The following is a 27,099-nucleotide window of genomic DNA, read 5'->3' as shown; positions in this document are numbered from 1 at the left end:
AATCTACTGTGCATCTAATGGACTTTTCTTTATATGGAGTTCTTTTTTATTCTTATCTTTCATTTTTTCCTTTTCTTTTTTATTATTATTTTTATCTGTATCTATTTTTTGGCTCTTGTCATTTTGCATGCAGTTTGTCTTAGGGCTTTTCTAGTTGAGTCTGTTTTCTCTGGGACCTTGAGCCCTTTTGGATTTCCATATTTGTATTCCTCACTTTTTGGAAATTGTTATTAATGATTTTTAAACTATTATTTCTTTATCAAATTTGCCTTTCTGTTCTTGAGGACCCCAATGATTCTTATGCTGTTCTTCTTAAATTCAACCCATAGTTCTCTGGCAAGCTGTTCATTTCTTTTCAGATGATTTTCTACCTTCTGCTGTCTCCTGACAGTTTTCCCCTTTTCATCTTGGAACTCATTGATCTTTTGCTCAGCTGCTGTTAATTTGTTCAGTTTCTATTGATTTTTTTTAATATCACCCACCATGCTCTTAATTTCTGTAATTACTGATTGTTAATAGTTTTGTCACTTTGGCTCATATTTCCATGAGCTTTGCTGACTACCTCTGCCATAGTTTCTTTGAGTTTGTTAAACGTCTTTATCGTGATTCTTACTAAGATCATTTTCAGAGGATTTTATGACCTGAATGATATCGTTTTTTTCTCCAGTCTACTTGTTTTTCTCATTGAAGTTGGTGGGATTTTACATTTCCCCCATTGGTTTCTAATGTTCTTGCTGTGTTGAGGGTGATTTTTTGTAGATCGACCTCTTGAAGGTGCTGAGGGATTAGACAAGAGATTGCTCTTTTCTTCTCTGTCTGTCTTCACCCAATAATAGCAGGTATAATGTGAGCAGCATGTAATTTGCTGAGTATATCTGTCAGGAGCTATGATATGGGCTGGTTAATATGGCACAGGTCAGGTGCTGGAGAGATAGTTTAGTGGATCAGGTGCTTGCATGCAGCCTATAAGGTTGATTCTTGGAGGACCAGATGGTTCCTATAAACTGCCAGGAGTAATTCCTCAGTGCAGAGCCAGGGGTAACCCTTGAGAATATCCAAATATGGCCCCCAAACAAAAACAAATGGCACCGGTCTGGTATAGAAGCTGCTGGAACTAAGCTGGAAGGTTGTGGCTCTCTCTCCCATTTTGGAGTAGGTGTTGTGATGTCATCCAGAAATCAGCCACGGCAGGAATGGTGGTGAGTAGCGAGCAGAGGGTCAGTGGCTGTGGTCTGAGCTTGTTGGTATGGGACAGTTCAGGTGTGGAGTCTCCTGGGACCGAGTGAGAAGGGCTCTTCGCCCCTTTTCCAGAGTAGGCCCAGTGACATCAGCCAGGGACCAGCCTCACCCGGAATGGCAGAACGCAGCAAGCAGAAGGTCTGACTTATCCATCTTTAATTTATTACATATACATGAGATTATTATGTTCCATTATTGTATATCACATAAAACAGTCAAAAATTCCTGTCATGTATCTAATATTGTTTTCACCAAGGAAACAGGTAAAAAATGCAATAAAATATATAAGTGATATGTGGTACATTACAAGGTAACAAGCTCCAAGGGAAAACGGAAAGTATAGTTAGATATGGAAATGAGATGTATGATTAGATGACAGTATTAAATAAGGAGGACAGTTTCGGGCTCCTAAGAAATTGAGATTTGAAAAAAAGCCCTGAAAAAAGTATATTCCAAGCAATGGAAATAAGAAGAAATATCTTAAAGTGTCATCATATCTGTCTTGGTATATCAAGACATAAATATCAAGATTTCTGGAAGTATCAAGATTGTCAGTATATCTAAAGTGCAATTGAGGTGGGGAACATTATATAATCAGAGGATAGCATGTTCTATAACAAGAACAAAACAAAACAAAAACAAATCTCTGCTATAGCAGAGTGTATTCTAGGATTACTGCCTCTGCACTAGTCACTTGGATTTGGTTTTATTGTTCACAGGTCCTAGCCCACACTTTCTTTAAAGAGTAACCCTCTATAAGCCACTGGTTAAAAACATTGCTTTAGCCAGGTTCAACTACTGACTGATTCATACAAATCCACTTTTGGATCATGATTTCTTAAGTATTTCTGGTCTGTTCATTTCTTTACATTTACTTTGACCATAATCAATAGTAACTGATTATGTAACACAAGTATACTCCAGAGGTATTTACTGAGAGAGCCAGAGATATAGTACAGAAGGCAGAGCATTTGGCTGACCCAGGCTTCATCGCCAGCATCCATATGGTTCCCCAAGCCCACCAAGAGTAATTCCTGAATGCAGAGCCAGAAGTAAACCCTGAGCATTGCTGGGTATGGAACAAATACCAAATTTTATTTTTAAATTGAAAAAGAGTGAAAGATATTCATTGAATAAATGAATATATGAATGTTGATTGAATAAATTTTGAATCTATGTTGTGACATATATGTATTCTTCTTCCTGTAAGTAAATTTACACTGTTTATAGACACAAGCAATAGCACAGCAGGTAGGGCATTTGCCTTGAGTGGCCGACCAAGGTTGTATTCCTCCATCCCTCTCACAGAGCCTGGCAAGCTACTGAGAGTATCCCTCCCATATGGCAGAGCCTGGCAAGCTACCTGTGGTGTATTCAATATGACAGTAACAAGTCTCACAGTGGAGACATTACTGGTGCCCACTTGAGCAAATTGATGAGCAATGGGATGACAGTGATACAGTGATAAGCATAAGCTGTACCTTTACTTGTCATGTTGAATTGAATATCTAGAATATCACGGAGTGTTAATTAAATGCTGATTGTTGGGGCTGGAGTGATAGTACAGCGGGTAGGGCATTTGCCTTGCCTGAGACCAACTTGCATTCGATTCCCAGCATCACATATGGTCCCCCAAGCACTGCCAGGAGTAATTTCTGAGTGCAGAGCCAGGAGTAACCCCTGTGCATCGCTGGGTAAGACTCAAAAAGAAAAAAAAAAGCTGATTGTTCTTTAATGCATCCATCAAAGTAAGAGAAATCATGGACGAGTTTTATCTTCTATCCTCTGACTCTTACTAAACTCTCACTGCATTATCTTGAGCAAAGTAAGCATTTAATTAATAAAAAATAATTAAACCTAATATCTGGATGGGAAAAATGTTATTCCCTTTGTGGCAGATATATTTATGTCTATAGAATATACAGAATTCATTGTCTTGGTACAATTTTCAACTTCAAATGTCAACTACACAGTTATTTCTTTCTTGGACTTAACCTTGTTTACGGTGATAATTTGTTTCTTGGACTCTTCTATAACTCAGACTGCCTTTGACATTTGCAATTGGCATGGTAGATGTAATTCAGTGTCTCTGGATTTGTTTTAACCTTTTCTCTTCACAGTTAGAATGACTTTTGTTGTGTTATTAATGCAATAGTTTAATCCCAGCATGTGGATTTGAAAGTTTTGCAATTATATATTTTAAGTTCCATATGTTCATACACAAATATGAAGTAACAATTCAGAAACTGTGATCTGATGTATATTCTAAATTTCATAGAAAAATTTATACTCTCCATTTGAGAGCATTTTCTTTATTCCTAGCATCTTTTTCTTGATAAATTCTTACATTTGAGGTGAAGAAAACAAATATATTCATATATATAGGAAACATAGTATTTTAAAGTGCCAATGAGAAGTGATCATTTAAATTTATCTTCCTTCACTTTTAATGTATAGTTAAAAGTAATTTTATTTCAAATGTAATTTTAGAGGTATTACTTTATAATTTATTATGCAATTACTTAGTTATTTTAATTTTTGGAACACACCTGGTAGTGCTCATGACTTAGTCCTGTTTTGTTGCTCAGGGCATGTGTTCTGTACTTAGGGGTCATAAGTACTATCTGGTAATCATAAGTACTACCAGGGGTCAAACCTGGGTCAGCTGCATATACAGTAATGGCATACCCACTATCCTATCTCTCTGGTCCCATGCCATTATATTTTCCATGCACTAATAAGACATGGTATCTTAAGACCACATAATTTTCATAGTTCTAGACAATATTTATCCAATTAAAATATAGTATTTCCTTATTGTCTGGAGTGATAGCACAGAGGGCAGGGTGTTTGCATTACATGTGGCCGACCCGGGTTTGATTCCTCCGTCCCTCTCAGAGAACCCAGCAAGCTATGGAGAGTATCCCGTCCGCACGGCAGAGCCTGACAAGCTACCTGTGGCATATTTGATATGCTAGAAACAGTAACAACAAGTCTCACAAATCGATGAACAACGGGATGACAGTGCTACAATTTCCTTATTGTGTAAAATGCTCTGAAATGTTATGAGAGTTTTATAATTCAACTATATGTATTTTAAGAAAATTCTTAAGCTAAGAAAGTTACACAAATTCTTTACCAATACAAAACTTTTATTTTTATTTTTCTAGGTAATTTACATGTTAATTATCACTGCGATTTTATAATATAATGAAAAATATCACTGTCACTGTCATCCCATTACTCATCGATTTGCTCTAGTCGACACCAGTAACATCTCTATTTTGAGACTTGTTACTGTTTTTAACATATTGAATACACCACGGGGAGCTTGCCAGGCTCTGTTGTGTGGATGAGATACTCTCAGTAGCTTGCCAGGCTCTCTGAGAGGGATGGAGGAATCGAACCCGGGTCAGCCACATGCAAGGCAAACTCCCTGCTGCTGTGCTATTGCTCCAGCCCATGAAAAATATATGCTACAAGATTTAGTCTGAATATATATTTGTTTATATTCTGTAAAGCATTTTCTTTCTCCCTCTTAGTATTCTAAATAGTAAAGTGCTTAGGATGATTGCGTTACACACAACTAATCCAGTTTCAATCCTAGACACCATACATGGTCCCCCAAGCATAACCAGAAGTGACCACTAAGCACAGAGCTCGGAGATATTCCTGAACATAGCTGGGTGTGCATGTACCCCCCCAAATTCTAGTTGTCATTTTTAAAAACTAAGTATATATAGCAATTGTTTTTTACTTTAACTGAGTTATTTGTTTTCTTTTCTTTAGACTGATGATTTAGTTTCTATATGTGATCAACCTCACCCTTAGTTAATGATAGTTGGTGTCAGGAAGCATAAAAATATAATAAGGTAACCACGAAGAAATACAAAGAGCAGGCATCTAACTACTTTCCTTATCCTGGAAGAAATTATATAAATAAATAGGTAATATTGCTCCTATATCATTGGTCTTATCTCAAAATGTGTGGAATTTTCTAAAAGCCTTGCTTTTCACCTGAAATTTCTAGATTTTCTAGCTCTCTTCCGGAATAAGTAGCATTAATTCTATTCTTTATGTTAAAATAACAAACAATAGTGAAGACAAGTCCATAGACTCAACATGAGCAGTAATTTATGATGTTTCACGCTGCTTACCTACCACATCCATGATCCTCTGGCTATCACCCATTCTGAGTTGATTAACTAAGAAAAACAGGTTTACAGTTTTGAAATAAAGCAAAGATTTTTTTCTTCCTGGGATTGCCTCAAGAGCTTCGCCTCATTAGCATTAATCAACAAGCCTCCAAATATTTAAAGAAGAACTGAAGTAGTTATTTATTTATTATTGTTATTTATTGCTGTTGCAATAAATCAAGGATTAACATTTTCGGCTGTTGAAGTATGGATAATTACATTTTCTTAAAAATAAACAGTAGCAATACATTTTCCTTTTCTGTTTCTTTCCCATAGGCTTAGGATTCAGTATTGCAGGAGGTGTGGGGAACCAACATATTCCTGGAGACAACAGCATTTATGTAACTAAAATTATAGATGGCGGAGCTGCACAAAAAGATGGAAGGTTGCAAGTAGGAGATAGACTACTAATGGTGAGTGTTCATCAAACAAAATGTCTTTATTTATAAGTGTGTTCCCATTTTCATCCATTTGAGCTGGACTACATGCATCAAACATTCAAAAATTTGGTTCATTCAGTTTCCAGTTTTCCTGGCTACAAACAACTTCCTGCTAATTCTCTCATGAGTTTTCCTCAGTCTTTGTGCCTATATGTCTCTCCTGCTCTGTTTTTTAATTTTTTTTAATTGAATCACCATGAGAAAATTTACAAAGCTTTCAGGTTTAAGTCTCAGTCATACAATGATCAAACACCAATCACTTCACCAGTGCACATGTTCCACCACCAAGAACCCCAGTATATCTCCCATCCCATCCCACCCCCTGCCTGTGTGGCTGATGATTTTCTTTAATCTCTCTTTACTTGGATTACATTCAATATTTCAACAGAAAACTCGCTATTATTATTTGGAATTTTCCCCCAACCATCAGACCTGCAGAAAAGGCATCATTTGATAATATGTTTTCCATATTGAAGAGCATATGAGGTCTTGGATTTCTGGTATTTAGTAATTAAGTCCAGAGAAATTTCTGCCAGAAGTTGCATCACTACAAGCTCATTTCTCTGTTTAGTGGGCTCTAAAAGTTGGTGGTCGCTACACCACCGTCAAAAGGAAAGGCCGAGAGAGAAAAACCTTTCCCCTTCCAGGGCAGCACGGGGCCATAGCTCAGTTCAGTCTAGAGGCATTTCTGCAAGAAGCCACTGGGTGTGGAAAGTAATTAGTGGACCTCCGGGATCATGGTCACTCAGGAACGGACTTCTGCTCTGTTTTCTGAAGACCTCCAGTGCATAGTTACAGTGCATGGACTGCTATCTCCAGCCACTGCAGAGTGGAAGCAAGAGACTAGATGAAATAGCTCAACAAAAAGTCTTTTATTAGAAAACTAAAAGAAAGAAATGTGTACAGATGATTTGTGTGAAGCGCGGAGAGGAAAGGTGGTAGCCTGAAAGGGGAGTCTACTAGTTCTTTCTCCTCACTTCCCCAGAAGTATCTGGGGGATTTAGGAGAGATGGACATCTGCCTTAAACACCTGCATGGTGCAGCTCGGATGTCTCAGGAGCTCCACTTGGTGGTAGTCAAACTGCGCCTGAGTCACATTTGATCTACAAAGTGTGGAATATGATTCTTGTTACCCAATTTGATGAGGAACCATAAAACTCAGGCTAGAGCAATGTTTTTTATCTTTGCAAGAAAGGAAAATCATTCCTAACTTCAACCCGTGTTTTCAGGATGGTACCTTGCCTCACAGAGAATTTCTGGAAGGCCATGAATATTAAAGGAAGATAAATTTCTTTGGGAGATGAAGGGAGGGAAAAGAGAATTTTGCACTCAAGAGTTCTGTGAGCATCTCCAGAATGAAGAGTGTCAGTATTAATCCCCAGTAGAACTGCAGCAAAATTGAGCAGACACAACATAAAGTAAGAAAATCTCAGGTAGTGATGTAAGAAGTAAGGTAGAGATCTAGACCATTTCTTCATACTGGGACACCTTTGCCTCTGACTAATTTTTCTAGATTTTTGTTTTGTTTGTTTCAAAACTCCCCCCCCCCAAATTCTGCTGTGGGGCTCTTACTGAGAGATGAGGTTTGGAGTTGTTGACAGTCTTCTTTTATATTTTTGGCATCCCCCTTTTCCCACAGCGGAGCCTCCCTAGGGTCTAGCCATTCTCTGGTCCTGGAATTTTACATCTTGAATGTTTTCTGGACAAAAGATCTTCTGTCTCAAAAGTTTTCGTACCCTTGGGCTTGTTTTGTTATACCCAACAGATATTTCCAGGGCTCCCTCATTTCTGTGCCTTTAACAGACAAAATTCAAGGAAGCTGCCATGGTACTGGCGAGTTCTCAACAAGAACCACCCACAAAGAAGGGGGCTCATCTCTTTTTTTTAAAATTTATGTAGTTAGGGAGAGGAACAGGTTTTTCCTTTTGCCATTTTAAATTTTCTTTATAAGCCTGAGTTATGTAGGATATTTAATATGACTGTAACTTTGTCCTTTTATTCTGCGACCTTCATCTCTCTCAGGGAAATTTCTTTTTAAACTGATTTTACCCAGCCAATTTTACCCTATTTCTCACTATTCCCCATATCATTTCCCCTTTTACTTGGCGATTCTAAAAGCCATTATAGAGCAGAAGTGGTCAACGTTATAACTACTACCTGCTGAAAATGGTTGTTGAACCAAGTTGTAGGGAAAGACCCTCCTTAGGGCCTTACCAGGGGTTCTTGGTAGAAATCAGATGGAATATTTACATTGAACTACATCTCTAACAACATCTGTACTTCCAACGGTTTTGAAAAAAAGGACAAATTTTACAGGTTTTTTAAAAGGCCCCAGGTGAATACTGGAAGGATAAATAGAGGATCCAAAGCCATATTCATGGCCCCATTCCTGAAGTGATTTTTCTCTTTGTCCCCTGGTTGATGGGGGGATCCAGTCATTAGGGTAATTACCCTTTTAGCCATGTGACTTGAATGAGAGAACATGCAATGTCAGAAGGAAGAGAGATAGGAAAGAATTGCATTTTAGAAGAGGAGGGATATTTAGTGAAGCAAATGTAGATTAATAGGGTCACTATTAAAAGACCTTAACCAGGGGCTGGAGCGATAGCACAGCCTTGCATGCGGCCAACCCGGGATCGATTCCCAGCATCCCATATGGTCCTCCGAACACCCTCAGGAGTAATTCCTGAGTGCATGAGCCAGGAGTGCATCACCGGGTGTGACCCAAAAAGTAAAAAAAAAAAGACCTTAACTAATCTCAGGTGTCTAAAGCCGAAGCCACTGCATGTTGTAGAAGAATGTAGCTAATTTTGATCTGGAATCTAACTAAAAATTGTATTATTCCTCTTAGGCTAAAATTCAAATATACATAGCAAGGCATGCTTCTTAAAAGAAAAACAGTTTTCCCTCCACCTATACCATTAGAGTAACATATTAACTTTTTCTATTCAGAGTCAGTCATTTTACATATGCATGGTAAGAATCGAGGTAATAATTCAGAGTTCTTTACTCGGTGACTTTATATTTTGTCAAATTGGAGCAAGGTGGTTCTTCTATGAAGTATCTTGTCATATTTCCAAACCAAATGCCTCAGGCAAAGATGACTTTAGTTTGCTTAACCCCAGAGAGTCCTTCTTAATCTCGAAGACAGAAACATCCTTTCTCCTATGTAGTTAGAAGCTATTTCTTTAATAAGGGCTTTCCCTTAAGACATTGCCCTTAACCAAATCATTGTTTGTTTTATTGGAGGGTGGGCAGCATGATCCTCTGGCTTATCTTTGGTGCTGAGCTCAGGAATCACTCCTGGCAGACACGAGGGACTAGATGGTATGCCAGAGATCAAACACAAGCTGGCCCTCTACAAGACAAATTCTCGACCCTCTGAACTATTGCTAAAGTCCCTTTACCAATATACTTTTTTAAGCTCTCTCATGTCATTGCCAGAGTGGCTAATCACCTCTTGTGGTCTCTGCAATTCATAACATAAGTTAAGGAGGCCAGATTTATAAGGTAACTGAGGGCCTACGGTAAATAGTCACAACTTTTGCTTTGGGGTTCATCATTCATATTTGAAGTTTCAAAATATCCAAGTGACTACTTTGTCACTCTGTTAAATTAGATACCTTAAAAAGATTTAGTGACATAACCAGTTTTTTCTGGTCATTGTAAACAAGATATTGACTGCTATGAACTATTTCAAAACAGACTAAAAGTGCTCAGAAAGAGAAGAAAATAAGCAAATTCATTACTTTTACTCATGATGGGATGCACTTTGCCCAATTGCTGTAACTCAGAGGTCAGAAAGAAGAGTTGTTAAAAACATATACAGATAATACATACAGTTTAAGCAACAAGAATTGTGAGCTTATTCTATTCAGTCCCACATTGAAAGTCTGGATTTCCTGAAATTTTGAAATATGCAGTTTTTCCAAACATGCTGAATGTTATCTTACATTTCATAACAATTCTGGAATATCTGTCAGAGACTTTTTTCCACAGACATATCTAAATACAGGAAACATTACAAATTTTATAAAAGGCAAACCCTGTGCATCTTTAGAATATTCAATTATTTCTAGGATACACACATTAGTATTCACATACATATTAAGAAAGTTAAACATTTCTTACATAACAATGCTTTCTATGAAGAGTTAATGTGGAATTTTCTTTATTATTATATATATATATATTTTTTTTTATTGAATCACCATGTGAAAAGTTACAAAGCTTTCAGGTTTAAGTCTCAGTCACACATTGATCAAACACCCATCCCTTCACCAGTGCACAAGTTCCACCACCAAAAACCCCAGTATACCTTCCACCCCACCCCCACCCCCCGCCTGTGTGGCTGATGATTTTCACTCTACTTTCTCTTTACTTTGATTACGTTCAATATTTCAACAGAAAACTCACTATTGTTAATTTTGTTAAGAAATTTGCCTCCCAAAATCAGACCTGCCAAAAAGGCATCATTTGATAATTTGTTTTCCATTACTGAGAATGAAGAGCATATGAGGTTTTGGATTTCTGGTATTTTAGTAATTAAGTCCAGAGAAATTTATGCCAGAAGTCGCATCACTGCAAGCTCGTACCTCCGGTTAGTGGGCTCCATAACCGCCACTGGGAAAGGAAAGGCCGAGGGAGAAAAACCTTTCCCCTCCCAGGACGGCATGGGGCTGTAGCTTAGTTCACAGTGTAGAGGCATTTCTGCAGGTAGCTTCTGGGTGCCCACAGAAGTCGTTAGGCCTTGGGATCATAGTCTTTTAGGAGTGGAGGAGATGTTCATGTGCAGCCGCTCTCAGGTTCTCTTATATTCATTTTTTAAGGGAAAAGATAATTACTATGGGATATCTTAGATGCTCTTCAGAGATTTCCAGTTTTACTTTCGTTTTAAACCAACCAACTGAGATTTTTCCTTAGAATTTTGATTTTAGTTAAGTTTTGTCTCACAAAATATTCAACATAGAAATTATCATAAATCTATGTTCATTTTACTCATTTAAACACAGTTATAAAGTCTTCAGAGTGTCTTACATAACTATATATAAAGCTTTTCTTATAGTCAAGATTAGGTTTGTTTAAAGGCCTTTAGCAAAATAGACACGAAACAAAGTTATTTTAATAATAGCCTATTTCCCTGTGTTAGGCAAATTAACAATTGTTTAAAAAGTTGATAGTTACTTGCCCTTTTATTGTTTTATTCAATCCCCATTTTTTTTTTCAATGATCACCTTAAGGTTTGACCTTTACTTCTGACTTACTCTTAGAAGTAATTGTCAGAGTCAGAAGTAAGAGTCAAAGTCAAAAGTGAGAGCAAGAAGGGCTCTAGAGAGAGAAGAAGAAGGGCTCCAGAGAAAGAGATTGGAAGAAGAGAGATCAGAAGAGACCAGAGGAGAGATGACAGAGACAGAGAGAGGTTGGAAGAAACCAGAAGAGAGACTACAGAGTCAGAGATAGAGAGACAGACAGAGGAGAGCACATAGTGACGTAACTAAGCACCATCACATTGTGTTTCTGTGTGCGCTACCCAAGGCACACACAGAAGCAGAGCGCAAAGAAGGAGCTATCCTGATCCAGTCCATACACAGCAGCTTGAGAGCACCAAACATGAGCCGCGCGCGAGAGAGAGCCTCCCCAAGAGCCCATGAACACAGACACATATCACCCTTCCTCGCATTTATATTTTTCACATTCTCTCCATTTTTTGTTTTTGTTTTTATTTTGGGCCCACACCTGGTGGTACTCAAAGTTTACTTTTGGCTCTGTGCTCAGGGATTACTCCTGGCCAGTTTGTGGGAGCTAATAAGTGGTGCCAGAAATTGAACACAGATTGGCTCTTTGCAAGGGAAGTGACTAACCTGCTGTCCTAGATCTCGGGGTCACTTAGGATTTTTCCCCGGAAATTGCTGTGTGCACCACAGAGAGAGCCACTCCTCAAAGCAGTGTTGATGTGAATGAATATTTGAAAAGAACATGTTTGCGTGCTCCAATACCCAGCCACCGCCATGCTCCAGGCCACTTTCCAGATACTTGGGCCGAGCCTCATGCATGAGTGAAGCCCCACAGAACCAGGTAAAGCAGAACTTTATGACTCTGGTCTCCAGGCTAAACGGGACCTGAAAACAGAGATCCTCTACCTGCTTCCCCCAATCTCTGGTGCCCCAGGGATCATACCCAGATGATCCACCCTACTGGTGCCTGATAAATACCTCATCGGCCGACCTCCATACCTCCACTACCCAGCCATTGCCATGCTCTAGGCTGCTTTCCAGACCATGGCTGCTTCTCAACTGTGTGACACATCATACGACACTTAATACCCATTTTCCATAATTAACGTACCATATTTGATTGGGTTAAAATATGGTGTGAACCATGGGAACACCTCTAAGGGCGATTAGAGGCCATCCTAAAAGGCTCCATCCCTCTCGGAGAGCCAGGCAAGCTACCGAGAGTTACCAATTTGTATGGCAGAATCTGGCAAGCTACCCATGGCATATTTTATATGCCAAAAACAGTATCAACAATGGGCCTCATTCCCCTCACACTGAAAGAGCCCCCAATATGAAAGCGTTAAGAAGGATGAATAAGGAGAGGCTGATAAAATCTCAGGGACGATCTAGACTGCCAAAAGAAGGACTAAAATGACTATCTGTACTTTCAATGCACATATGCTGGCATCACAAGTATCCATAGAGGACCTGATGGTGCAAGTGTGGAAGGCCAAGTACGACGTCATTGGTTTGACCGAGATGAGAAGGCATAAATCACATCACGCCATTTTCAACACTAGAGAAGAACTCTTCCTTGGAACATGTGACAATAGAGGTGTCGATGGCATCGGTGTCCTTGTCAACACAAATATAGCCATGAGTATTGATTCATTTGAATGTCTAACAACCTGAATTGGATGATTACTCTTGAATAGATGTGGCTCACTGCTGGCAGTCTCTATCTTTGTTGTCTGTGCACCAACATCCAACTACGATGAAGAAGAAATTGAGAAGTTTACATGGAACTGGAGAGGTTCTATAAAGAAGACCACACCTTCTACAATATCATTGTCGGTGATTTTAATGCCAAGGTAGTACTAAGATGGTTGCCCAAAGAACTCCACATCAGGACCCATGGCCTAGAATAGAACAAACATGGTGAAAGACTGAGTTCATCATGTCGACCAACACCATCGATGGTAACTCACAGTTCCAGAAGGCCGAATCTAAATGGTGGACATGGGAGTCTCTTGGTGGACAGTTCCAAAATGAAAGTGACCACATCATATTCAATCGATGGTTTTGCCTGACTGATGTTGCTGTTGTCCCAAATTCCAAATGGGATTGGACCACCGTCTCCTTCATGCAAAATTCTACTTCACAGAGCAGGGACAAAGGATTGCAAAGTTTGAATTTAAGAAGAAAACTCCCAGAATGACCACCAACTGGGAGCTCTTTGGCACTAATGCGACAATATGGGAAGATGCCATCATTAACAACATCGACGAGGAATATGATTGACTGATTCAGCACCTCCATGACTGCACGAGGAAGGCCTAGAGTGGAAACGCCACACACAAACACCTGTCTTCAGAAACTTTCAAACTCATTCGCCAACATGGTTTTGCACGAGCCTCAGGCAATCACAAGCTAACATCTGAGCTCGCAAAGCTGTGCAGAGAAGTGATAAAGGGAGACCTCAAAGAGAGAATATGCTGTGTTGGCCGATGCTGCAGAAGCCAGGAAAAGTACTCGCAAAGTTCACCTGTCCTTCACCAATTATAAGACCAAAATGACTGCCCTCCAATGTCCTTATAGATCTATCACATCTTCCAGAAGGGCAACAGAGAGGATTATTTACAAATTCTACTCGGATCTCTTCGATAGCCACATCCACCTGCCCACATACCAAATTCTGCAGGATGGATATGTCTTTCCCAACGTTCCCCCTTCCAAAATCCAATACACCATTTTGTCGGTAAAGAAGCATACAGCACCCAGTCCAGACAAAGTCATACCCAAACACCTGGAGAATCTGCCGCCAATACTCATCAATACACTGGCTTGGTTCTTCACACACTACCTGTCCAAATGCAAGGTTCTGCCCAATGGAAAACCAGCAGGACCATTCTGTTGTACAAGAAGGGAGACATCCATGACATCAGCAACTATCGCCCAATCTGCCTGATGTCTGTCATCTACAAGTTGTTCACTCGAGTCATCCTGAATAGAATAGGCAGAACATTAGATGAAGGACAACCATGCGAGCATGCTGGGTTCTGAAAAGGATTCAGCATGATCAGCCATATCCACACAGTGACCAAGCTCATTGAAGTCTTGCGAGAGTTCAAGATTCATCTAACATTCATTGATTTAAAGAATGTCTTTGATTCTGTTGAGACTGAAGCGATTGTCTAAGCCCTAGCCAAATAGGGTGTTCAAACTCAGTACATCAAGATCCTCCATGAACTGTATTACAGATTCACCACCAGGATTTTATCATTCTACAAGGAAGTAATTATTGATGTAAAGAGAGGGGTTTGGCAGGGTGATACCATTTCACTGACACTCTTCAGTGCCACCCTCGAGAACGTCATGCAATGACTGGAATGGGAAGGAATGGAAGTGAAGATAGATGGTATATATCTTCACTAGATAGAAGTGGAGGTGGTGGCAACTACACCACCTCCACTTCTCTGATAACATCATTTTAATAACACCAAACATTAGCCACGTGGCAACAAATGCTGGCTGACTTCAACTGTGAGTGTGGAAATGTTGGAATGCAGCTGAATCTCACCAAGTCAATGTTCATTAAAAACAAACTAGTCCCTAACATTCCATTTGCTCTCAATGGAACAAACATCTCTGAATGCAGCAGCTATGTGTACCTGGGTCGAGAACTCAGCATGAGGAATGACTTGGCACCAGAACTGAACAGGAGGAAGAGAGCAGCATGGAACACCTCCAAGAGTGTTGAAGTTAAGAGGATGAACAACCTCCAGCTTCAGGCACATCTTTTCGACTCCACCATTCTTCCTGCACTAACAAATGCCTCAGAGACCTGGACCCTAAAAAAACAGGCTAAGAACACTATTTGGATATTCCAAAGAGGTATCAAAAGAGCTATGCTTGGAATGTCTTATTTCACTCAAGTGAGAGAAGGAATACTGAGTTCCAACCTCCGTCGAAGATCAAGAATCAGGATGCTGTCTCATTTGCCAAGGTGTCAAAAATCAGAAGGGCTGGACACATAATGTGATTTAGAAATAACCACTGGACTAGAGCTGTTACCGACTGGATTCTATGGGATGTCAAGAGACCACGTGGCCACCCACCTACAAGACGGTAAAACTTCATCAAAACCTTGAACAAACAGTTTGAGGCTCTTCCTGTTCCTGGAGTGAGCGGATACCATTGAGCTATACTAGCATGTGACAGGGACGAATGGAAACGTTTCTGGTGCCCGCTTGAGCAAATTGAAGATCAATGGGATGACAAGTGATACAAGTAATACACCTTAAGGTTTAAAAAATCTTATTGAACCACCATGGTTTATAATAGTTAGTGGATAGGTTTCATATATGCAAGGTGCAGCACCCTATGCCCTTCACTAGATTGTCTACTTCACTTCCCCATTATCTCAGTATCATCCTTCTTCATCACCCCATCCAAGTTCTGGAACCAGTTATCAGCAGTCTTTAGGCTCTGTTCTCTTGCTATGTTTCTTTATGTCCCGCAGACAAGAGAGGTCAGTCTGTGTCTGTCCATCTCCTTCTCACTGACAGATCCAACCATGTCGTGGAATGTTGCATGATTTTGTTTTTTCTTAGCCAAATAGTTCAATCCCCCATTTCAATAGATGTTAAAGTTTTTGTGATGGGTGCTAATACTTTTTGTTTTTCATTTCTTTTTATCCATTTATACTTTAAAATTAGCCTTCTTTCCCTTTTGGTTTTTTCATTTCATTGTACCTCTGAGGCAGATTTAATAGCAAGCAGATAATAAACTATTTGGGTTTGAGTTTTTTTTCTCGGAGAGGAGGTGTGAGAAAGGGGGTTTTCCTGGGTGCGTTTGTTTGATGTATAGGGTCGAACCTCTAAAAGACTTTTTGTCTATAAGTCAAAAAGACACCTTTCCAAGCAACCTGTAAGGATAATAAACTTGTAGACTGAACTCAGAATCATTTTGAAGATTTCACCCACAATTGTGACAGTGGCCTTTGTTGCCCTCAAATACCCTGGCCATCTAGAGGTCATTAGATTAAGATCCTTTGAGAAATATATAAGAGGTCTACATACCAGACCCAAGGTCTGACTTACGTCACATCAAGCTACTCCTCTCTTAATCAGATGCTGGTGAATATACCAGTATAACTGAGGGAAACTCAAGGCAAGGCTTTAAAGTGGGGCCTAAGTTGATTCAGATTCAGTGCCTTGTTTGATTCAGTTCTCCAAGGCAAGGGCGTATCCCCAGCTTTTTATAAGGTCAAGTACAAGTGTCTTGTTAATTTTCTATGACCTGGGATTCATACATGACAGAAATCAGTTAATCTTCAAAATACCTTTTGCTGCTTTAGGATAGCTAGTTCAGCCAATTTCTAGATTGCCTTCCCCATGCCCCCCTTTGCCAGTGGTCTATGTCCTAAATATAATACTAAGCAAGAAAAGTGACCTCTTTCGCCCAGGAAATTTTAATGTTTGTATGTATGCTTTTTTAAACTTGTACTAAGACTGATGGCTTCAGTCTTATCAGGTTGAGTCTTAATTCAGTCGACATGGAATTATCTGGCCTGAAATAATCTTTTACTTTCACAGAGAATCCCTAAACATTAAACTTATAAAAATTCTCAGAGACTTGGGGGCAGAACAATATTACAGTAGGTAGGAAGTTTGCTTTGCATGTAGCTTCCCTGGGTTTGATCTCTGGCTTCCTATATGGTCCTCTGAGCACTTCTGGAGTGATTTCTGAGTGCAGAAGCAGGAATAACCCCTTAGCACTGCCAGCGGTTGAAATTTAAAAACAAAGAAACAAAAAAAAAAACCTCAAAGACAAGATTATCCCAGAGATTTCTTTTTCTTAAAATTTATTTTATTGAATCAACATGTGGAAAGTTAAAAAGTTCTCAGGCTTATGTCTCAGTTATGCGATGCTCAAACACCCATCCTTTCACCAATGCCAGAGATTTCTATAATCTAGTTGAATAGTATACCTTTTCAGTATGTTTACCTGACTTGAAATTCCTTTGATATTATTAGCCTGAAAGAGGATTTTCCTGCAACGATGAGTAACTGAGTAGCTGAGTCTGGGTCCCACCTCAAATGTCCAGGTCTCTGCTTTTATCCAGTATGATGTCACTTGTTCTGTTCTGTACCCTCTGGTCCCCTCTTGATATTCTGGTCTTGCCCCTTGCCTCCAGGGTATGGTGGTCTGGTCTTCTGATCCTTTGCTGTTCTCTATACAGTCTGAAAACTTGTCACTGGACCTTTCTTGGACTGTACCCCTTAAGTTCCCTCTCAATCTGGCTCAGTTTCCTTTCAGTCTCTGGCCTGCTGTCTGTATGAGGTAAACTCCTCTGCCTGATTCTTCCATCTGTCTGGGCCTATGAGCTTGACCTTACCCTGCATTGTGTCCAGCATGAAGCTCCCCTACCTGGCCTTGCAGTCGAACCTGGGTCTCCTGAAAGATACTACCCAGCCATCCCATGTTCTATTTTCATTAGATTCCTTCTTGATGGTCACGATTTAAAGTAATCAACTACATTAACTAGCTCACCTGGTGTTCCTTCTCTCCACTCCAGCTATAAGAGTATTAGTCCACACTTCACTTTTTGTATCTGTAGTATTAGTGAAAGAACCTTGAAAAATCAAGTCAGTTTCTTTAACACAAATTAATTTCATTAATGAACACATAGAATAAAACGTTTTTGTCTAACCATGTATTCAGACTGTGAACTAAGCTTTTGCCCCACGCCGGCTAACGGAGGAAATATCCCTCTTCCTTGGTCTCTCTTACATCCTGGAGGAAGAGGCGTGGTGTCTGACATTTTATGGGATCTTTGAGCAGGTATGAACTTTGTGGCACGGAAAAAAAAATATGCTTTGAACTTGAAACAGCGGGATGCCTGGGCAGTCTCGGGCCGAGATTCGACCTGGGTGGCCATGCCTTTGCACAGCCGCGTGGCTGCGGAATGAGCAAGAGCCAGAGCCAGCTATATGACTTGGGGTTCCGGCAAGTGCTTACAACCATGAAAGCAATCCCGTTCATAATTGTGCCTCAAAAAATCAAATACCTCGGAATCAGCTTAACTAAGGAGGTAAAGGACTTGTATAATGAAAACTACAAAACTCTACTTCAGGAAATAAAAGAGAACACGAGGAAATGGAAAAATATTCCCTGCTCATGGATTGGAAGAGTTAATATTATCAAAATGGCAATTGTACAAATTCAATGCGATCCCTATAGGGATACCCTTGTCATTCTTCAAAGAAATGTAGCAAGCACTCCTGAAATTCATATGGAACAATAAGTCCCCATGAATAGCTAAAGCAATTCTTGGGAAAAAGAAAATGGGAGGAATCAACCTCCCCAACTTCCAACTCTACTACAAAGCGGTAGTCATTAAAACAGCTTGGTACTGGAACAAAGGCAGAGCGGCAGACCAATGGAACAGGGTTGAATACTCTGACACATCCCCCCAAATATATGACCATCTAATCTTTGATAAGGTAGAAAGAAATGTGAAAGCATGTTTAACAAATTGTGCTGGCAAAACTGGACAGCTACATGCAAAAAAATGGGCTTAGACCTCCACCTATCACCATGACAAAAGTCAGATCAAAATGGATTAAAGACTTCAACATCAGTCCAGAATCCCTAAGGTACATTGAAGACAAGGTAGGCAAAACCCTCCACGACATTGAAGCCAAAGGTATCTTCAAAGCTGACACACCACTGGCCAAGCAAGTGAAAAGAGAGATAAATAAATGGGACTATCTCAAACTAAGAAGCTTCTGCATCTCAAGAGAAACAGTGACCAAAGTACAAAGACAATCTACAGAATGGGAAAGGATATTTACCCAGTACCCATCCGATAAAGGGTTGATAACAAGGATATACAATGCACTGGTTGAACTCCACAAGAAGAAAACTGCCAACCCGATCAAAAAATGGGGTGATGAAATGAACAGAAACTTTCCCAAAGAAGAAATCCGAATGGCTGAGAGGCACATGAGAAAATGTTCAACATCACTAATCATCAGGGAGATGCAGATCAAAACAACCAAGAGATATCATCTCACACCACAGAGACTGGCCCACATCCCCCCCCCCCAAAAAAAAAAACGGTGTTGGTGTGGATGCAGGGAGAAAGGGACTCTTCTTCACTGCTGGTGGGAATGCCGACTGTTCCAGCCCTTTTGGAAAACAATATGGACGATTCTCAAAAAATTAGAAATTGAGCTTCCATTTGACCCAGCAATACCACTCCTGGGAATATATCCCAGAGAGGCAAAAATGTATAGTAGAGATGGCATCTGTATTTCTATGTTCATTGCAGCATTGTTAACAATAGCCAGAATCTGGAAAAAAACAGAGTGCCCCCAAACAGATGACTGGTTAAAGAAACTTTGGTACATCTACACAATGGAATACTATGTAGCTGTCAGAAAACATGAAGTCATGAAATTTGCATATAAATGGATCAACATGGAAAGTATCATGTTGAGTGAAATGAGTCAGAAAGAAAGAAACAGACATAGAAAGATTGCACTCATATGTGGAATATAATGTAACTGAGAAGTACAAGTTGGCAATGATGCAACTTCTGGCAGATATTTCTCTGGACTTAGTTACTAAAATACTAAAATACAGAAACCCAAAACTGTGAGGCCGCTAAGTGTGGTCACTCGACCTCATACCTCTTCATTCTCAGCAATGGAAAACAAATTATCTAATGCTTCCTTTTCAGCAGGTCCGACTTTAGGGGAGAGACTCTCCAAACAATAATAGTGAGTTTTGTTGAAATATTGAGTGCAATCAAAGTGAAAGTAAAGTGAAATTTATTAGTTACACAGACGGGGGCACGGGCTAAGGGTAGGGGAATCTAGGGGTGTGGGGGGGCTAGGGTTGTGGGGGTGCAGGGTGGAGCTATACTGTGATTCTTGGTGGTGGAATATGTGCACTGGTGAAGGGATGGGTGTTCGAGCATTGTATAACTGAGACTTAAACCTGAAAACTTTGTAACTTTCCACATGGTAACTCAATAAAAAAATTTAAAAAATAAAATAAAATAAAAAAATAAAAAGACTTTAAATATAAAAAAAAATTTTGTCTAATTTGATGATTCTAAGAGGTCTCTAATATTTAAACCATTATATTTCCAACTAGTTTTCATATACAATGATCTCAGACTGTAAGAATTCTGGGGCATTTTAACAATTACTCATAGAAGAAGAACAAAGGTAACAAACTCCTATATCATGTGCATACAAAAAAGAAGTCTCAATTTTCACTTAAATCTTAGATATCTGTAATGAAAGTATTTTACCTTATCATGTGTTTGAAATAAAAAATAAAATTGGGCTGGAGATATAGTAGAGTGGGCAGAGCACTTCCCTTGCAAGTAACTGACCCAGGTTTGTTCCCTGTCACCACACCTTGTCCCCCAAACACCACAGTGAGTAATCCCAGAATGCAGAGCCAGGAGTAAGTATTCTGCACTGCTGGAAGTGGTCCAAAACCTAAGACAAAGCAAACAAACAACAACAAAGTAAAAAAAAATTTTATTAATTTCAGTAGTTTCATTCTTCTGCTCCAGGATGTTTCTCCTTAATGTTTTAATGTTCCTTAAATTGTACTTTATTTGTAAGAAAAACAGTTCTAATTCCCAACAGAAGGTGGCTTTGTCCTATAAAATAAACACTACAGCTACTCATTAGAGATCCTTATCGTAGGTTTTGAAACTCAAGAAAGTTCCTCATGGCCACTGGAACTTTAAGATACAATCAGATGTCAGGTGTTTTAAAAATTATTTTCTCTAGCCTTGATGTTCTTACATTAATTACTATTTATAGTTTCATAATAAGAAATTTGGATTTTACAAAAGCCTCCATTTTCCCTCAGGCCCAATAACCAGTTTACAAACCTAACTTAATTGAGATACAACAAACAAAATCATAGCACATGAGTAAGCACCCAAAGGTACATACAGAGAGATTAATTCACTTGTATATCATACTAAAAGTCCATAACTAGTCATATTCCCAGAGGACACTCAAGAATTTCCCCAAGTGTATAAGAAAATGGAAGCCAGAAAAATGAGAAAGAGAATTGTGTTCTTGGTACATACACCAAGGTACATCATTTCTCCATTCAAAGATACTAAGTGTACACACACACACACACACACAAACACACACACACACACACACCATAAAGTTAATCAACTTATCTAGATGTTTCTCTGATTTGCCAGGAGTGGTATAAGAGACTTGTGGTCCTGGGCAATAAAAGACATGGTAGCACTTAGCTCAAAGTGACCCAGTTGACTGATAAGGGGTTTACCCAAAAGTTTCCCAATCCTTATAGCAGACTACACTCCTATTGAGATTTTTATAGGAAGTGGTCAAGAAAGAGCTCTAAGATACCAAGCTGGCAGGTTCAAATAAGGCTACAGAAGACGGAATTTTGTAGATAAAGAGAATAGGGAAGCACCTTTAGAAAGTGTAAGTCTCACACCACTGGGAGTTAAAAATGAGCAATAGAATCCCTTTGTGGGCTGATCCCCTGAATCATACTCCACTTTGTTTATGAATTAAATCAGGGTAGAATTAGCACTAGAAGCTATGTTTAGCCAGTTCACAATTTTCCCCATTTATTTCTAATAGCTATTCCCAGGGGCATGTCTGTGTACCAGAAATATCTTACTATCTAGCATCCTGTGATAGGGATGAGCCAGTTCCAGTTTCCCCTATGCCATTTTCCCCTGAACCAGTGCCAGTTCTTCCAGAATATACCTCAGGAACACGGGCTGGAGTGATAGCACAGCAGGTAGGGCATTTGCCTTGCACACAGCTGGCCCGGGTTCAATTCCCAACATCCCATATGGTCCCCTGAGCACCACCAGAAGCAATTCCCGAGTGCATGAGCCAGGAGTAACCCCCGTGCATCATTTGGTGTGACGCAAAAATAAAAATATATAAATATACCTCAGGAACAGATTCTTATGGATGAATAGGATGTTCCTTATCTCGGTAGAAAGGAAAGAAAACATAATCACAAGAAGCAAGACGAGGCTCCCCTATCTTGTCCTATAATGTTTGGAGAGTGCTGAGTGAAGGGTCCCTAGGAGTACTGAACAGGGGACCCTTCAGTCAGCACTCTCCAGTCCTTAAATTACAAGATATGGGAGCCTCATCTTGACATCTATGATTATATTTTCTTTCCTCTCTCCCACTGGAGTATCCACTTATGTGCCAGGGACACGCAGATGCTTGTGACTACCCCTGTGATTTCTGTTTATGTCCCTGCCTAACATAATACATGCCTGCACCCTCCCTGGGTTAAATCCCACAGAAGTGAGCACCCATCCAATTAAGATAAGCAGAGACTGAAGAGGGTAATAAATTGGTCAAACTTTGAATTTAGGAGCTCCAAGAAGGTTTCCACAGTGCCTACAGGAAACTGTTCTATAAAGGGGAGAAGGATGTTCTTGCCAGGGATGCCCAGTAACAAATACAACAGAGGAAGGGAAGAAAAATGGGGTGACAGGGCAGGAGGAGAAGATGAACTTGAGGATTGTACTTAGAATATTCTTGCAAATCTAGACTCAATTCTGACCCTCCAAATATGACAAGAGAATGCATGACTCTGAGAGCTGTCCTCCCTCATGGGGAGGTCCCTGGCCACCCAAAGGCTCTGACTATGCATTGCAAAAACTGTTGTAATAGTGCAGGCAAAGGTGGTAAAAGCAGAAGCAATTATAGTAACTGAGGTGACTTGGAGTTCAGGGACCAGAGGCTTTAATGCCTGACCCAGCCTTGGAGTCCACCTGCCCCCTTGCACACCAGGGCACAGTGGCTGGCCTGATATTTTGCGGTAGAGAAATGGTGATTAAAATGAGCTGGAGTGGCAGTCTAAGTGTAAAACAAAGACTATATTGGGAATATTCCTTCACAGCAAAGGAATGAAGGTCAGGGGGATCTTCAAGAGCTAAGTTTGTCAAGCTATCATCTGAGTTTTAGGACTGGCAACTGCCCTGTTGGCCTTGTGTGGCTATAAGATTTCAAGCTTTGTTGGATAGCCCCTATTCTGAAATAAAGTGTCACAATGAAGGAGAGAAGAAATGGCAGCACAGCAATAAAAAGCTAAGACATTTAGGCAGTCATACTCAAGACTCTGAGTATGTCATGAATAACTAGTGTTAAAGCTTGAGAGGAGCACCATAGGTAATAGATAAAGTGAGTGCTTAGGATCCAGTTCCTTTTTTGGTGGAATTTTGCTTGCTTCCCTTGCAGACTGAATGGTCTTACCCTGCTCTGCAACAGAGCCTTAATATCTTTTAACTGCCTAAATTATGTCTGCAGACCTGTGGCTAGAGGTCGGAATCAGACTCAGCCTAGAAAATAAACGAAGAGAAAAAATATACACACAGTTCAGCTTCTCATGAGATATTTCCAGGATACATCAGAAATGCTTTGGGATGCCTCAAGCATTTGTTAATTGTCCTCTAGTAGCCTATACTTTACTCCCTGACACTTTTGAACACCACATAGAGAAATTGAGCAGACACTAGGTGCAGAAACCAGGATGAACTAGGAAATTTGGAGAAGTTTGATAACTCAGAGTAGAGGAAAAATAACTTCAACCTCTAGGAGGACAGGAAGGCAAAGTGAAAGGCTTAATTGAGACAGAAAGAGAGGCAGTGATTGGGTCTACCCTCTTACCTTGCCAATGGAGAGACTCCTGGCTGGCTCGCCAAATAGGTGCTACAACAGGTAGGATTTTATCTTCAGCCATTGAAGACTGAAAGTTTGAAAGTAAAATGGCAGAACTCAAGATAGAATTTTTAGGCAGTAAAAGAAAGGAAAAGGGCATGAAGTCTCTCACAGCATTTAGAGGGCTCAAGAGGAGAAATATGGCAAGGAGGAGCTAAGGGGCTATTTTCTTCTTTTCATGCCTTTGTTATCAGGGAAGCAGTGGGCATACTTTGAATCTTCTTGAGGCAATCAGGATGTCAAAGCAGAGGCAGGCAGAATGTTTAAGATGGCTGTCACTTGGGTCATTAATCAGCTCTGGCCCATTTCATGCATTCTATGCTCGGGGAAATATTTTCTTTCCTTAATCTTACCCTGCCTTTTCCTATTTGTTTCTTGCTGTTTCCTATATCACTATTACAGGCTCCACCCTTAATTCATTTAACCTTAATTTCTTTAAAGATACATCTTCAGATACTGTCATAATTCAGGTTTTGATTTCGACCTACTGATTTCCATGTGGTGAGCACAATGCAGGCAATAATTTTGACCCATCAGAAGAAATGAAAATGCTTTACATATCCACCCCTTCTCAGTTTTTTTTGACTCTCCAGAAGTAGAAATTTATGAGAACCTAGAGCTCTTTCTCCCAAAGCTTATTGAGAGAACAGATTTGTGTTTGTGCAGGGGAGGAAACCTGTAGTTGAATCCAAAGAGGCAGCACAGGACACTGGATGTTTCAAAGAAGGGGATAAACTGAGGCATTTTAGATCCAACGCATGTGGTTAGAAAGCATTCTTCAGGTCTGGCAACTCCCTTGCACTGACAGAAGAACACTGTATTGTCTTCTAGTCTTTCAGTACCTATTTGAAAGGGGTTGATTATTATTGCACAATCAATAGCCCTTGTCATATGATGATGGAGCCATCCACTACTGATACCTCAAGGTGTCAGTAATGATTTAATGATTTAATGTTGCGGTGAGGGTGAGGGGAATTTTGCTGAGTCAAGTATTTTGTGGAATTTGCATCTTGGGTTTCTTGATTCTGAATAGAATTCTGCCCTCATTCTATTACAAAAGAAGGGCATATTTTTATGTTAAGAGATCTTAAAAGTACATATACAACTTATTCTGATTTTCTGACAATTAAATAAAACTGGATTGTCACCAGTTTCATATAACACAAAGCGCAGGTTGTTCTTCAAATATAATCTATTAGCTGAAGAAACTGAAACTTCCAAAGAACTGGTGATCTGGTTTTTCATAATAAAGGAAGATTATATGGTTATTGGCATGTATATTACTATGTCTAGATGGTCTTTTGGTTTTTGTTTGTTTGTTTTGTTTTTGTTTGTTTGTTTGTTTGTTTTTTGCTTTTTGGGTCACACCCACCGATGCTCAGGGGTTACTCCTGGCTTTGCACTCAGGAATTGCTCCTGGCAGTGCTTGAGGGACCATATGGGATGCCGGGGATCGAACCCAGGTAGGCCGCGTGCAAGGCAAACGCCCTACCCGCTGTGCTATGGCTCCAGCCCCCCGGTCTTTTGTTAATATAGACACAGTCCCTGATTTCCAAGAATTCATCTGAATCACACGTGTAAATGATTTTTATTATTCTAGCCTCTGAAAGGAATCACTATATCACTGTTACCCCATTGTTCATTGATTTACTCAAGCGGGCACCAGTAACATTTCTATTCCTCCCAGCCTTGAGATGTTAACAGCCTCTCCTTACTCATCTTTTTCAATGATTGGAGGCTTTTTCAGTGTCAGGGGAATGAGAATTATCATTATTATTTTTGGCATATCGAATACGCCATGGGTAGCTTGCCAGGCTCTGCCTGTGCAGGTGGGATACTCTTGGTAGCTTGCTGGGCTCTCTGATATATATATATATATATATATATATATATATAGTAACATATGTATATGTTACTCTCTATGATTGGTTGCCTACTGTCTGAAATGCATCAAATATGGTGTGGTAATTATGGAAAATGGGTCGGAAGTGTCTTATAATGTGTTGCGCGGGCTGGAAAGTGGCCTGGAGCATGGTGGTGGTTGGGTAGTGGAGGTTGGCTGCCAGGGCTGGGTTCCTTGGGGTGGGGAAGGTTTTCACCTGCTCCCCCCTAGGGTGCCCCAAGTGAAAACAGCCTGGTATGGAGTCCGGTGGCATGGCTATGGGGCCTCATTTTATACTCCTGCCTGGGAGGAGAAGCCGTTGAGGTCTAGACAGATCGTGGCCAGTGAGGAGGCAGGGTGTGGCAGGGTATGATTTATGGGTATGATCCCTGGGTCACTGGAGATTGGGAGATAGCAGGTAGAAAATCTCTGCTTCCAGGTCCTGTTGAGTCCAGAGTCCAAGGTCACAAAGTTCCGCATTATCTGGGTTCCATGGGCTTCATTCATGCGTGAGGCACAGGCAGAACATCTGGAAAGCGGCCTGGAGCATGGTGGCAGTTGGGTAGTGGAGGTTGGCTGCTGGAGCTGGGCCAGACTCCGTGAAAAAATGCACATTCGGTGGCCCAGAGTTGCCTCTCGTCCTTCCCTGGCCTCCCCAGCAGAGAGACGGAGAGACAGATAGATGGGGAACCATAGCCTGTTGGTGAAAATGGCCCATTTAATCCAGAGCTGCTAGCATACTTATAGAATATCTGAAGGGGGTTGAGGTAATGAGATAGGTGTGATTGATCATTTACATATGGAAATTTACATAGATTATTTACATAAATAGAGGATAGAAAATTTTCCTGGGGAGATTAAAGCAAGGGGACACTCTGTCTCCCAGAGACATCAACATCGCTTTTATCTTTCTCTCTAGCTGAATATGTTACCAATACTTGAAGTTATTTGGATAAACAGTAAGAGACAAACATCCCAACACTCAGTTCTCTGGGCTTTGAGAGCAAGCAAGGCTCTTACCATAAATCTCAGACTAAGTCTTCAGGCCAATTCAGCTTGTCCTTCCCCATGAGGGTCCTGTCTCTTAATTCATAACAACTTGCATCAAAACCATGCATTTTTGCTTTATAGATTGTCCCATTTCGATGCCGGGGTAGTTTTTCCATTTGCCTCAGGTCCATCCCAGTCCCATGGCAGGACGTCCCTTTTGGGGTATTCGGAACTGAAGTAACTGAAGCCTGAATCAAGTAATTATGACCAATGCCCAGGAGTAGATATATTTTGGACTCAATCAACTCCCAAATATTAAGAACATAGCATTAATGGTCTTTCTGTGTTTAACCAAAGAAC

General features: G+C 40.2%; 1 protein-coding gene across 24 annotated transcripts in view; it reads left to right on the top strand.

The window, feature by feature from the left end:
- DLG2 (discs large MAGUK scaffold protein 2) overlaps positions 1 to 27,099 on the top strand; it is a 1,649,366-nt gene that overhangs the window by 1,054,753 nt on the left and 567,514 nt on the right. For all 24 annotated transcript variants that reach the window (XM_055122503.1, XM_055122502.1, XM_055122499.1 and 21 more), the window contains one exon: positions 5,712 to 5,848. In XM_055122503.1, the coding sequence (XP_054978478.1) occupies positions 5,712 to 5,848 (137 nt within the window). The remainder of the gene's footprint in view (positions 1 to 5,711; positions 5,849 to 27,099) is intronic.

Source organism: Sorex araneus, chromosome X (genome assembly GCF_027595985.1).
Source record: "Sorex araneus isolate mSorAra2 chromosome X, mSorAra2.pri, whole genome shotgun sequence".
NCBI classification, from domain to species: Eukaryota; Metazoa; Chordata; class Mammalia; order Eulipotyphla; family Soricidae; genus Sorex; species Sorex araneus.
Note: the sequence above shows the minus strand (reverse complement) of the source record. Positions and strands in the feature narration are given on the sequence as shown.